General features: G+C 33.7%; 1 protein-coding gene across 1 annotated transcript; it reads right to left on the bottom strand.

The window, feature by feature from the left end:
• Window positions 1–3,501: 3,501 nt before the first annotated feature.
• Window positions 3,502–6,002, bottom strand: LOC122297131 (probable inactive serine/threonine-protein kinase fnkC). The gene is made up of 6 exons (XM_043107036.1): window positions 5,858–6,002; window positions 5,347–5,476; window positions 5,033–5,196; window positions 4,327–4,606; window positions 4,025–4,194; window positions 3,502–3,932 (listed from the first exon to the last, which is right to left on the bottom strand). Exons 1-6 carry the CDS (start codon window positions 5,940–5,942, stop codon window positions 3,763–3,765), a joined length of 999 nt encoding a protein of 332 aa, XP_042962970.1. The 5' UTR covers window positions 5,943–6,002; the 3' UTR covers window positions 3,502–3,762.
• Between the last annotated feature and the right edge of the window lie 9,117 nt (window positions 6,003–15,119).

Below are 15,119 nucleotides of genomic sequence, written 5' to 3'. Positions count from 1 at the left end.
TAACATATTTAACCGCATTGCACACCCTTGTGATTGAATCAGCATAATCTTTTAGTCCATCATTCACAATAAGGTTCATAATATGGGCACAATACCTTATGTGAATATACTTCCCCTCCAACAAATGACCTCCCACAAACCTTTTTTAAGTAATTGATGGCAACATTGTTTGAGGAAGTGATATGAATCCACAGGAATGGAATCCTTTGAACCCACAATTAATTTAAAAACTCACCCAAGAAAGCCAAAATCAAGCCAATAGAAATTCTAGACCCATTGAGAAACTCGTTTTAAGAACATAGATTATAGAAAATCTAGACACAAGACTTAAGAATTTATACGAAGGAAAGAGTAATTACAAAACAAGATAACAACTAGAATGATGTATTCAACCACTTTGAAGATAAGGCTTAATCAACAAATTTATTTCTTTCTCTTTTATTGTAACTATATAGCAACTTTTGAATATGCTACCTTCTTTCTTTTCTTTTCTTTTTTTTTTTTCGAATTTTTCTTTTCTTTTCTTTTTCTTTCCTTTTCTTTCTTTTCTTTTCTATTCTCACTAATTCAATCACAAACACTAATATTCAATTGTGAAAATCAAACAAATTAATTCAAACACACAAAAATTGACAATGAAGTAGAAGAGAATCAATGAAACGACACTCCAAACAATTGACAAATTTAGAGATGCAAGAAACTCTAGAACTTTGAAACCCTACATGATGAAGAATGCAGCAGCTCTAATAAGATGAAACTTTGGCAGCCCCTTGTTTGTTTCTTTGGTTTTTTTTACAACCCTAGAATAATTAAGCTCTAGAATTAAATTTAAAGATGCAAGAATTAAAAGTTAGAATCTAACCCGATTGAAAACCTTACTCTGAATACCAAATGATATGAACCTGCAGGAATAGAATCCTTTAAACCCACAATCAATTTAAAAACTCACCCAAGAAAGTCATAATCAAGCCAATGGAAAATCTAGACCCGTTGAGAAATTCCTTTCAAGAATTTAGATTATAAGAAATCTAAACCCGTTGAATAACTTGTCTCAAGAACCTAAATTATAATTAGGAAGAACACTACAAAGGTTGTGATTTGCTTTTGATAAGTTTAAAAGTTTATTCAAGAACAAGAGGAGATAAACTCAACTCATATAAAAACTATTCATCAAATTTCATAAACCTTTGTAAAATGTGGCAATAAGAAGTTTAAATACTCAATACCCAATTAAAACCCTAGCCCAAATAAGACCCCTCCTTCCAAAAATAGCCCTAGCCAAATTTCACCCCAAGGAAACACTATGGCCGGTGCCCCCCCTTGATGCATATCATAGAACTTAGTTCCTAAAATAACTTTCCCAATAAGCCATTGGCCAAAAATACAAAGCCTTCCAAAAAATTTTAGTTTAATAAGACATATGTGGGCTAAGCATCCTGAAGTTCAATTATTTTAAACTAATAAAATAAGTCATTTAAATAAATTAAACAAGTTGAAAGCCTTTAATAACAATAGGACCAAACAATAATTCTAAGTCATGTCTTCCATAACTTATATTAAGAGAATCAAAACTGGATCTCTTTCTCTTAAGCCCATCTTTAGTGTTGGGCTCTTGCTAGCTTCATTCCAAGTGAATTGCACTCATCCTTGCATAATTTTCTTAATCTTCCTAACTCTTGATCTTGTAATTGACTTATCTAGAACTTGCAAAAAATTTTTAAAACTTGGTCCATCTTGGTACCCATCAGGAAGCATTGTTAACTGTACTAGTAAAGATTTTGCCAATACCACAATCCTATAGACATGACTCTACATGCTTTCCAATATTGTCCCATTTGTGATTAGAATTCAAACAAAAATTCATAATTTTTTTGATGTAGATTTCATTCGCAATCAATAAAGTGTGTAATAAGACACATATCATTTAAGTTTTAAATGGACGTCCAAGTGTAAGTAGTTAAACTAACCCGCCCAACTACCTTAAATATTTTTCTCAACATATCCTTCTCTTTTTTAAATAGTTTAATACAGTTTTTTACTACACTGGTTCGAGATGGCACTTGGAATCTTGGTTCTAGTGATTTACATACTTTCCTAGATTCTTGTGCTTCCACCAGACTAAATGGAACCTCATCACAAATTACTGTCTCTGCAATTGCCATTCGTACATCTTTTGAATCAAACTTATGTGTAGTTGCCATGCCACACATATTGTTATCTCCCTCATGACTCTTAGTTTGTTGATTCAAGGGTCTAATTCTATTAGAATTTTTTCTACAAACACCAACATGAAGCAGTATACTTGATGTGCCATTTTTTTGGGGTAACAAGCGTAAGTCTTGTGGCAGTAATTACACCCACTTTTGGATCACTTAATGAATATCGATCTATTTTTGTGAAGTTTCCCACACCGCTGAGGGGTCTTTATTTGCCTTCCTCTTGGGAGGGAGGTTAGTGTTACTAGCTAAGTAGCCTTTTGATGTATTCTCCAAATCTCTCATTGACAAAAAGTGTGGGTAACCAAAGGCATATATAGGTGCCATTGAACCAGTGCTCAGGTACAAGATAAAAGCGTACAGGTATGTGTAGTCCGGGGTACTAGCTACTGTATGGATGAATGCCTTGTTTGTTTTCGCATATAAGATGAAATGAGTAAGGATAAAAGTTAAAAATTGAATAAGATATTATTAAAATATATATTGTTCATATTATTATTGTTTTGAGATTTAAAAAAGTTGAATTGTTTGTTTTATTTTATATGAAAATTTAGAAAAATTATAATGATTAGTTGAGATGAGATGTGTTGTAAAAACAAACAAGTAATTATGTCTCCAAAGTTTGAAAACAGTGGGAACATTTTAAGATTCCCAAATGAGTACATAGATAATCGACATTTTAAATGAAGAGAGGGAACTAAATTCTACTACTAGATTATTTGAATTTAAGTAATTGTAGTTATATTTAGGGTCTCATGCATGTTAGTATAATAGGAATTAGATTATTTCGATTTTGATTCAAATTTATTGAATAAATAATTATCCTGTTTTTGGAAGCTCAAAGAACTGGCCGGGCCCTTCCCTTTTATATATGCTTGAATTAAGCCATGAAGTGGCGGTTTCAATGCTTCAATGTATCTGCATTCATGGGTATTGCTGGATGGCCCTTTATTTACTGCTCTTGCCTGGGTACTAGCTAATTGTTTACTTTTTTTAAAAAGATAAAAATCTCAAATCAAGGCCGGTATATAATAACAACAAAGTATTTTCCAGGTTTTTCTATATATAATTTTCTTCAATATCACTAATACAACATGATATCTCGGTTTTTCTGGCAGTAACTTTGACCACAAATTATAGTATAAAAATGGGTAGCAACAAGTCATTAATTTGTGGCATTTTTCATTAATTTGCCACTGGCACCTTAGCTACTTATATGCGCGCGCACGACTGTATTTTTACTTCTCAAAATGATCATAGTGTATTATATATATCAACCATCAAATTAAGACCATGAAATTAATTGGCAATCAATTTTTCACATCGATCGATCCTTAGTTTCTCATATCCATTGATCGACTGGTCTTTCACAGCTTCCAAGTGACTTTGATTTTTATCACTCTTAAAATTACATTTTATGTATTTTTCTTATATTTGCTATAGACATATATAATAATAATGTTGCGGAATTTGAGTCGAATCATGTATCGCTTCCACAACCACTGGATTATTGTATATTTAGTAATATAGCTAATTTTGTCTCCAATTAGATCATCCGGCCGGAGAAATCCTTCACTACAGATATGACATCAATTTTGCATTCAACGAACAAAGCATCACCCACTAAGTAGCCATTTGACGGATCCTTGAGATCTCTCAGAGACGAAAAGGTCGGGTAACCCCAGAAAACCTTACTGCTATCAAACCAATGCGAAACTGCAAGGTAAGAGTTTTGTCATAATCTTTTCAACCTCAAACTGCAAAAGATAAATAATCTTTTCACATGATGGATTCAAGAGATCCCTGACCTGTTCTTTCAAGGTGATTGCTATTGACTTGGTCCCTTATTCGCAGCTTGTATTTTGCGTACAATTTTTGGTTAGGAGTAACGATTTCTGAATCATCCGGTTGGAGAAAGAGAGACAAGAAGCCGTCTGCTACGGTTGCCATGACTCCCCTTGGATAGAGCTTCAACTTCCTATATTTATCCAGAAATATATATATATATATATATAATTCTAATGATATGAGTCTACTAAACTCATAGAAGTTAAAACCATTTGAAATCCTGATATAAAAGCAAATATTCCAAATATATGATAAAGAGTACCATTTACGCCCTTCAACAGGGAAGACATTAGAGAAATAATAGCTTTCTTTTAGCGTGTCAAACTTGTCAACCCTCCAGGTGAAATAATTGATTTGAGGTTGATTTATCATCGATAGGCACACCCCCTTGCCAATACCTTTGATGACAAAAACTTCAACTCCAAGAATGCAAGAGTCATCAACAATATAACCATTTGAAGGATCGTTGAGAGTATCGTGTGAAAGTAATTGAGCGAATCCCCATTTAGGCTTTAAGTTATGGAAGCGTCTTACACTCCCATCTGCATTCAAATTGTTGAAGTTAATTTATAGGAAATCTTCAAGTACTATCAAAATAAATATCATAAAAGAATATACATATATATATATATATAAAGAAAATCTCATATATGTACAAAGGGGTAGTAATTAAGATTTATTAAAATTTCTGTCGGAACTGCTTTAAGATATAAAGTTGAAGGAAGAAATAAATGGGTATGTATAGACAAAAATAAATATCATGAGATGTCTATTTATATATATATATATACAAGGTGTAGTTGAATCCAAGTTTTTTACTCAAAGAATCGGGTCATATACTATCAGGTCATCATATTCTTAAAAGTCTATTTTATTTGTTTATCTCGATCTTCTATTGAATATTTATTATCGAATTTATAAATCTTCTAGAGAATAAGGGAGCTAAGTTTTGGGCATGAAAAACCTACCTTGAATACACAGATACTTGTTTCGTATTTGATCGAACACAAAGAATCTGAAGTTTACGTTAGCCTCCCATCCAAGCGAAAGATTATTTTGATTTTGTATTGCCAAATATAAGGAGACGTGACTGTTCTTATTCTTCTTCCCATTTGTATGGAGAACCAATCTCCTGGAGATAGAAATGGAAATGTTCAAAATGGTCGATCGGATTTTTTTTTATATATATAATTATTTGAAACCCAAAATAATAAAATAAAATAAAAAAAGAAACAACTTATGATCAGAGATTGATAGGGGTATGATCTTCAGGATGCAGTACCAATAGTAGCCGCCAACTTCAAACTGGCCTGATTTACATTTTTTAACCTCTGTCTCAAACAGAACCGAAAACTTCTTGATTTGAAATGTGTAATGAGCTGGCGGAAGATCTCTACTTGATCTTACAATTCCTGAGTCGACACAAAAAGATGGGATAACAAATTCAGATAAAAAATATAGATATAAATTTGCTAAAAATCTTACTTTAAAAATATTATTAACTTTACTTAATTAATCAGACGCACATCACCAATTAATGTAATAAATATTAATATAATTTACTTTTTCTATTTTAACTTTTAATGGATGGGATATGCATGCATGGGTCTATAAAACCTATATATATATATATGATTAAAATTTATATAACATTATTCTAAATATATATATAAATAAAAATAATTATTGCAGACTTTTTTAATATATTATATAATTAAGCAAACAAAATGAAACCAATATTGATACATCTCAGAATCAAATGACCGTACTAGCGAGAGAGAGAAAATATTTACCATTTGCATCGATGTCAGCAGGCAGAGAATGGCAGCTTGCTTCTTCCATGCTTTCCTTTAATTTGAACACTTTGTTTTCCTGCATATATGGTCATCCTTATTATATATATATATATATATATGCATATACATTGGAGAACTGATCTCGTGATCCTAATATATTCTAATTCTTTGGTTTTGGAGTTAGTAAAGGAATAGAATGAACAAAGTTATAGAGTTAAGAAAAAGAATGGAATGAAACGAAAAGCAAATAACTTGGTTGATAAGTAAAATAAGAAGGAAAGGAGAGGAACTTTTATAACATCATCGATATATATTACCATGTCCTTCATTTTTAAGTTTCTTTTTTTCTTTTCTTTTTTCCTTTTTTTTTAATATGAGCCATTCAATTTTTAAGTCGATATGTAGAGCACACCGTCCACATCACTTAAATAATAATATTTGATTTGTGAAATTTAAAAGCCAATCTAAGAAATTTCACAACTAGATTGGGGATGAGTGCATGGGAGGTTATGTTTTGTGAGGAAGAGTGGTACGGGAGAGAGCTACTTTGTATTGTAGAGTTTATGAGTGCTGCTAGGGTGCTGCCCAGTAGTGACCACTGGGCATGTCTTGGGGATCTTGGTCAAGTTTCCAAACACTAAGGGTCCGATTCTCGCCTTGTTATTCCTCTAGTGGCCGATGAGACTCTTTTGCTTGATGTAGATCATGTGGAGCCCAAAGGAAGCTTGGGTGTGATGAGACTAGGGTTCAATGTTGAAAAATATGGATGGTGTTTGGGATTGGTCATCACAGTTTGGGTGATGATGGTATGTGGCTAAGTGACCCTTTGTATGCTAGGTGCCACTTGTGTGCTAGGGTTGGATGATGGGCAATCTTGGTTAGGGTTTAGAAATGAGTGAGTGAGGCTAGGTTTGAAGAGGGGTTCTGCCAAGGCTAGTGGGGGTGTGTTCGGCTAGGGCAAAGGTGGCTTGTGAGATCCTAAAAGTTAGGAATTGTAAAATTCCTAAAAAGTAGGATTTGAGATCTTGATATCTAGGATAACAAGGGCTGGCCGAAAATGAGTGGGATGGATAAGGGAGAAGTGTTTTGGGGGGAAGATGGAATTTGAGTTAGCCAATCCAGGAAATTGACCAATCAAATGATGGAGGGAAAAATAAAAGTGAGATTTTTTAGGATATAGGGTTTCGGCCAAGCCAAGGAGGCTATGACCGAATGCTTCAAGATAGATCTAGGGTTTTTTGTGGTTTTCTTGGCTATGGGATTTGATGAGTGGCATGTAGGTCTTGATGGGAGGCTAGGATTTTGTGATTTGAGGCAATTGAAGGTGATGGAAAATGCAAAAGATAGGCTGGCTGAAATTGATGTTTGGGAGATGGGATTCTTCAAGAAACTTTAAGAAAATCTTATGAACATGTGAGAAATCACATGAACACAAGAGATATAGCAAAACTCCACACGATCCGAATTTCCCAATGGAGGATTCGGCCTCCACACCAATCAATCAACACAACTCCAACCAAAAACACAAAAGAGAAAATGAAAAATAACAAAGGAACCAAACAATCTTTACGGATTGTACAAAGAATTGAAAGGAAACCTCAATATATTAAAGAATAAATTGAATCAACACTAATTCACAAATTGCACGGTGAAGATCCTCTCATTGGGGATTCACGAATTGCACCCCAAAAGACCCCAAGTGCATGTGCATCGAAAATGTCACTCTCCAAGCTCTATGGCCAGCCACTCAATGTTCTATTTGCCAAAAGATCCTAATGAAATGTCTAAGAGTCCTATTTATAGAGTTTACAAAGTGGAAACCCCTAAAAGGTCCCTAAGCAAATTAAAATAACATAAATAGATAAATGAAATAATAATTAATCAAGTCTTTAAATAAAATAACTAAAAATAATAAAAATGATAATTTAGCCATGGTGACCATGGCATGCATGGCCCATGGTGGGTTAAGGTGGTGCATGGTCCACGGCTAGGCTAGTCCACGGCTAGGCTAGTCATGGCCTGGTCTGCGGCTCACTGCATGGCATGGCATGTGCCACGCGTTGGTCTGGTAGTGGGCGCGGCATGACGTTGTGCATGTCCTGCTGATGGTGGGCATGGCATGGTGCCAAGCCTAGGCTTGATGGTGGGCATAGAGTGATGCCGTGTTGCTGTTTTGGTGCCCAGTCAAGTGGCTTGGGCGGTGGTCCTACATGGCCCAAACTGGTGGCCTGAGTGATGAGCATGCATGGCCCAAGGTGACGGTCTGGGCTATGGGACCTCAAGGCACGGGCTGGAGTCGTGTGCTGGTTGGCATGCCTGTAGGGGCACGCCACTAGCCTCGCTAAGTGGTGCGGGGGCACGCATGCATGCGCGTAGGTGCATGCTCAAAGGCACGCGCAAGCCTGCACACATGGTCTGCGCGCGACCAGTAGACTCCATGGTTGCCCGCTGCGTGTTATGGTCTGAGTCAAGGCATGCAAGCAGGCTAGCCATGTGACTGTCCTGACCCTCCATGAGTCGTGTCAAGGTGTGGTCCCCAGGCAAATCTCCTGGGGGTTGTGATAGCGTGCCCCTCAGCAAAATTTCTCTTTTTAATTTTTTTAATTTTTTATTCAAGTTTTTTAATATTTTTAAAAAATAAAAAAAATATATTAATGCACTAGTAAACACTTTCTTGATAATTAAGTAAAATAAAAAATTAAAATAAATTAATTATATAAATAGTCAAAATAAAGAAATAAAATAGGAGGATATAGCAACATTATTCTTTAAATATACATAACACCACGCTGGCACCCATGTAAGTGGTGGTTTAAGGTCCAGGAGTAGCACGCTCTATTCCTCTTGCCTGGGTACTAGCTAATTGTTTACCTTTTTTTTAACTTTTTTGTTCTTTTTTTCCTTTTTTTTTTTTTTTTTTTTTTTTTTCTTTTTCTGAAATCAAGAGAATGTAATAACAACTTATTAATATCCAGGGTTTTTTTTTATATATAATTTTCTTCAATATCATACAACATATCTCGGTTTTTCTGGCAGCAACTTTGACCACAAATTAGGCTAATGCTATATATAATCGTAAAGTTCATAAGTATTTTGCAGTCACTTTAAATAAAAGTGAAGTTCATTATTAAAAATTTAATTTTTTTATGTGAGTCTAATATTTATTGTGATACTCCATATTTACGTGTATTTTAATTAAGTAAATTATTTTATTTATTATAATTATGGGTGTTATTGTTTTAAATTTTATATTATTTTAGTGGTGTTATTGTACTAATTCTAACTATGGAATTTAATTTAAAGTATTTTATTATTATTAATATTGTTCATCATTTAAAATGCTCTTTTTGTTAAATTAGCTTATTGTTGGATTTATTATTTTATCTTACTAAGTCACTATATTTAAATTATTTTATTTAACTCACCGTTGAAAATTTTATTTTCGTTTGATCAGTTTTGAGACTCTGAGTCTAAAAAGGCTGGACTTCATTTCTATTCATTCTTTTTTCTTTTTTCATTTTTCTTTTTCATCTTCTCTTTTCCCTTCTTTCCTTTTCTCCTTTTTCTTCTCAACCTCTCCCCCGTCCGTTTCTTCTTCTTCACCCAGCTCCGTCGTGTGCCGTCCATGAGCCACACCGCCCAACCCATCTTCTTCTCCACCTGTCGACGACCACCCCTCTTCGTTCTTAGCCCTTCCAACGCCGCCGTTAGCCCCCACGCCTCTCTCCAAGCCACTGACCTTTTGTGCTCCAGCAATGCCGTCACTCCACTATTGGCCACCACCTCTTCACCACTTCATCACCAATCCTCCAGCAACCCAAACCACCCTTCCACAGCCCTGATCCACCATCGGTGAAGTCCAACGATCTTACTTTTCAATTTGGCCTTTTTGGCTTTCAACTGCCACACACGGCCAACCACTGCCACCATTAGCTTTGTTGCCCAGATGACTAACACAAGAGAGGGGTGAATTGAGTTGTATTAAAAAACATAACAATTATAAATCAAATATACAATATAAAATATAAACAAAATATGAAATAGCAATAAATATAAAGAGTAAGGGTAAGAGAGAAGCAAACTCAGTATGTTAACGAGGTTCGGCCCCACTGCTTACGTCCTCGCCTCAAGCTACCCATTGAGGATTCTTAAATTCACTATTCAACCTCCTTCAGGTGGAGATAGAAACCTATTACACTTTTGAACAACACCGCTACAAAGGATCCGTGTAGAACACCCTCTACACTTGCAATCATCTTACACGTGGTGATTCAATTATTTCCCGTGTAGAACACTTTCTACACGCATAAGGATTATACACACCATTTTTCTGATACAAGAGCTGATAGTGGGTAGGTTATCAGAAAACACTCCTTAATGAGTGAAATAAGAACAATACAGCGCAAACTATATCTCTTAAAATGAACAAGGATTAAGGTTCAATGCTTAGAGAAGAGAGAATAAAAACTTTGAATGAATGTTGTATGCTCTAGATGTTGTAAATGTGAAGCTCTCAAATGATCTATTTATAGGCATATGAGACTTCATATTCAAATTTAAAAAGATTCACATGTCAAAGACAACATCATTCACTTTTTCAAAAAATTCAAATAAAAGGTTCTTCTTTTTCAATTGTGAAAGACAACATCATTCATTTTTCAGAAATTTCAAATCTAATCTTTTACTTTTGGTATATGACAAAAGGAGTACACTTTACTTTTCAAAAAATTCAAACCTAATCTTTTACTTTTTGCATATGACAAAAGGAGCACACTTTACTTTTCAAATATTTCAAACAAAATCATCTACCTTTTGCATAAGTAAAAAAAAATCAATCACTTTTGAAAATATTCAAATAAAAGATGCACATGTGAAAGATGACAATCAATCATCTTTCAAAATTTTCAAATTTAATTTTCAAAATATTCATGCACATGTGGAAAATATATTTTAATTCTTTATGATAAAATATTAATTTTGAGCCTTAATCATAATTACTAATTTTTAAGAGATTTACAACATTACTCTATGACTTTAATGTAAATTTGTTCCCTTCTTGCTCATGCTTGTTTCCTTGATGTGCTTGACTCCATTGTTTAGACAACTTAAGCTCGAGACTCCTTTATTCTTTGAATTCATTTGTTATCATCAAAATCCATGTGTAGATATATAATTACACAAAACTTGAAACCTTAGGTTCAACAATCTCCTCCTTTTTGATGATGACAAATACTTGATAGAACCTGAAACCTGTATTAATACTTAAGCTCTCCTTGAGAATGTGCGTTAGTTTTTCAAGCAAAAGTATGAATATAATTTCAAGCATATATAACAAGTTTAGCAATTCAAACAATGTTAATGTTCTAGTCTAACACTTCTCCCCCTTTTGGCATCATTAAAAAGGATCCGCAACAAGTAAATGGACTGAAGAAAACGGTGCGTTAGTAGAAATTGTAGATAGTTGAAAAAATGATCCGTCCGTGACTCGACAAGTGTGGCTGGAGATTTGAAAAAAACATCGCCTGATGTTGTTGACAAACGAGATTGAGGGCTCCGAGTTTCTAAACAAAATGTCATTTTCACCGATCGGTTAAAAAAAATCACATTGCTCTTTGACTTGGATGATAGCTCGTCTTATTTTTTATACTATCTCTATAAAATCAATCTTAAAGTCCATCCAATCTACATCAAGTTTTATTCTCATCTTTATAACTCGTTTGCATTCCTTCAACATTCTTGCTTTAAGCTTTCAATTCTTTACTCAATGGCTCATTCTTCTAACATTTCTCTAGATCCATCCATAAGGTATTCTGCACCTCAACCTCCTGTCCTTTCTGCAGCTGTCATTGGTGCCATGTTGCAGCAAGAAAATAATAATTTGGCTAATAAGTCAGATTCCGATACTATCTACGATTTGGTAAGTCTTGGGACTCACTACTCTTTCTCTATTTGTGTTTTTTCTTAGCGGCTACAAGTCAGAAATCATGAAATTGAAAAACTTAAAGAACAAATTTTTGTACTTCAACAAATTGTTCAAGAGTCTCACACAAGGGAAGGAATCATTCGGAAGAAGAATAAACAATTGAAATCTTTATTAGATTCTTCATTCCGCTTGCCAGTTCCCATGGATAAAAATGATATGATATTGTATGAAGAGAATGAGCGTCTCAAACATGAGGCTAAGAATCTAAAGTTTATGTAAAAATATTTAAAAAATCTCTCTTTATTTTTATTGACTCTGGTCTATCTTTTAAGAGATATTTATAGTATGCATCATACTTATTTCTCTTCTGATCACACATAATCTATCTTCTAGTAAAGGTTTTGTGAAAATATCTGCTAACTGATCGTGTGTGTTTGTGAACTCTAGTATTATATCGCCTTTCTACACATGATTTCGAAGAAAATGATATCTTATTTCAATATGCTTAGTTCTAGAATGTTGTATTGGGTTCTTTGAAAGATTTATAGCACTTGTATTATCACATTTGATTGGAATGTGATTATACATGAGTTTAAAATCTTCAAGTTGTTGCTTCATGTAGAGAACTTGAGCACAAAAACTATCCGCAGCAACATATTCTGCCTCAGCAGTAGATAGTGCAACAGAATTTTGTTTTTTACTGAACCAGGAAACTAGTGCATGACCTAAGAAATGACATGCTCTACTAGTGCTTTTTCGATCTATTTTACAGCCAGCATAATCTGCATCTGTGTAGCTGATTAGATAGAAAGATATGTGCTTAGGGTACTATAACCCTAGGTTAATTGTACCACTAAGATATCTAAGAATGCGCTTAACTACAATTAAATGTGATTCTTTTGGAGATGATTGAAAGCATGCATATAAGCACACACTAAACATAATATCTGGTCTACTGGCTGTTAAATATAATAAGCTACCAATCATACCTCGATATATCTTCGAGTCAACTGGCTTACCGGATTCATCTTTATCAAATTTAGCTGATGGGCTCATTAGTGTTCCAATTTCCTTAGCACCTTCCATCCCAAACTTCTTCAGTAATTCCTTAATATATTTTGATTGATTGATGAATGTCCCACTTTTTTCTTGCTTAATTTGCAATCCGAGAAAGAATGTAAGTTCTCCCATCATACTCATCTCAAATTCTTCCTGCATAGTCTTAGTAAAAACTTAACACATATTTTTATTAGTAGCACCGAATATTATATCATCAACATAAATCTGAATCAAAAGAATATCATCATTTTTATATTTAATGAAAAGAGTTGTGTCGATTTTTCCTCTTGAAAAACCTTTTTCAATCAAGAAACCACTGAGTCTCTCGTACCAAGCTCTAGGAGCTTGTTTGAGTCCATATAGTGCTTTTGTGAGTTTGAAAACATGATTTGGAGAAATATGATTTTTAAAACCTGGAGGTTGCTCAACATATACCTCTTCATTTATAAAACCATTTAAGAAAGCACTTTTAACATCCATTTGAAAAAGTTTGAAATCTTTATAATAAGCATATGCAAGTAGCATTCGAATAGATTCTAATCTTGCGACTGGTGCATATGTCTCATCATAATCGATTCCTTCTTCTTGATTAAAACCTTGGGCTACAAGTCGAGTCTTATTTCTAGTAATAATTCCGGAGTCATCTTTCTTGTTTCTAAAAACCCATTTTGTTCCAATAATAGTATGATTTTTGGGTCTAGAAATAAGTGTCCAAAGATCATTTCTTTCAAATTGATTCAACTCTTCTTGCATAGCTAGAATCCAAAATTCATCAAGAAGTGCTTCATCAATATTTTTTGGTTCAATCTGAGATAGAAAAGCAGTATGATTGCAAATATTTCTAAGAGATGATCGAGTACTTACACCTCCTGAAGGTTCTCCCAAAATTTGTTCCATTGGATGATCTTTCACAAATTTCTACTGTTTGGTTGCATCTTGTATTAAATTTTGATGATCTTTCCTGATGGCTCCATGTTGAACTTTCTCTATTGTGTTCTCTTTGTTGAGATTGAGACTTTCCGTGTTATTTATACCTCATGTTTCTTCATCAATAGATTTCTTGGAGAGTGGAGAATTAGATTCATCAAATACTACATGCATAGATTCTTGTACAGTCAAAGTCTTTTTATTGAACACTCTATAAGCTTTACTATTAATAGAATACCCGAGAAAGATACATTCATCAGATTTTGCATCAAACTTGCCTAAATTATCCCTGTCATTCAAAATAAAACATTTGCATCCAAATACATGAAAGTAACCAATGTTGGGCTTTTCTCATTCCAAAGCTCATAGGGGGTTTTATCTAACTTAGACCTTAGCATAACTCTATTTATAACATAACATGCAGTACTTACCGCTTTGGCCCCAAAATAACTAGGCAAGTTATTCTCATTGAGCATTGTTCTTGCCATCTATTGAAGAGATTTATTTTTCCTCTCTACTACCCTATTTTGTTGAGGAGTTCGAGGAGCAAAAAAATTATGCACAAAACTATTTTCATCACAAAATGTTTCAATATATTTATTAACAAACTCTTTTCCCCTATCACTTCGGATACTTGAAATAGTATAACCCTTTTCATTTTGAATTCTCTTGCATAACTTGGTAAAGGCATTATGTGCCTCATCTTTATGAGAAAGAAAGATGACCCAAGTATATCTAGAGAAATCATTAACAATAACAAATGCATAATATTTTCCTCCTAAACTTGTAACTCTATTTGGTCCAAAAAGATCCATGTGTATCAGTTGCAATGGTCTACTAGTGGAAATATATTTCTTAGTTTTAAAAGAAGTTTTTGTTTGTTTACCAAATTGGCATGCATCACAAATTTTGTCTTTAAGAAAATTTGTTTTTGGTAAACCTCTCACAAGATCATTTTTTTAAAGTTTGGAAATAAGTTCCATGTTGGCATGACCTAATCTTCTATGCCATAGCTAACTAGTTTCATTTTGAGCTGAAAAACAAATAGCATCTTGTGAGGTAATTTTTTCAAAATCGATTGTATAAACATTGTTGTTTCTAAAAGTAATAAAACAAATATTAAAATCATGATCATTCAAAATAATACACTTATCCATTTTGAAAGTAACTGTAAATCCTTTATCACATAATTGACTTATACTCAAAAGATTATGTTTTAGACCTTTAACAAGTAGAACATATTCAATTATGAGAGAAGATTCATTACCAATTTTACCTATTCCCACGATCTTCCCTTTCGAGTTGTCTCCAAATGTCACGTGTCCTTCTTCTTTAGATCTAAGATCAAAG

Source organism: Carya illinoinensis, chromosome 2, assembly GCF_018687715.1.
Source record: "Carya illinoinensis cultivar Pawnee chromosome 2, C.illinoinensisPawnee_v1, whole genome shotgun sequence".
NCBI lineage: Eukaryota > Viridiplantae > Streptophyta > Magnoliopsida > Fagales > Juglandaceae > Carya > Carya illinoinensis.
Note: the sequence above shows the minus strand (reverse complement) of the source record. Positions and strands in the feature narration are given on the sequence as shown.

What these genes read in the sequence shown, in the direction of transcription:
- LOC122297131 (XM_043107036.1), bottom strand. Translation starts at nt 5,942, where the DNA reads ATGCAGGAAAACAAAGTGTTCAAATTAAAGGAAAGCATGGAAGAAGCA. An exon ending in TGCTGACATCGATGCAAATG is followed by an intron (nt 5,477 to 5,857) that starts GTAAATATTTTC and finishes GTGTCGACTCAG; the next exon opens with GAATTGTAAGATCAAGTAGA. An exon ending in GAAGTTGGCGGCTACTATTG is followed by an intron (nt 5,197 to 5,346) that starts GTACTGCATCCT and finishes TTCTATCTCCAG; the next exon opens with GAGATTGGTTCTCCATACAA.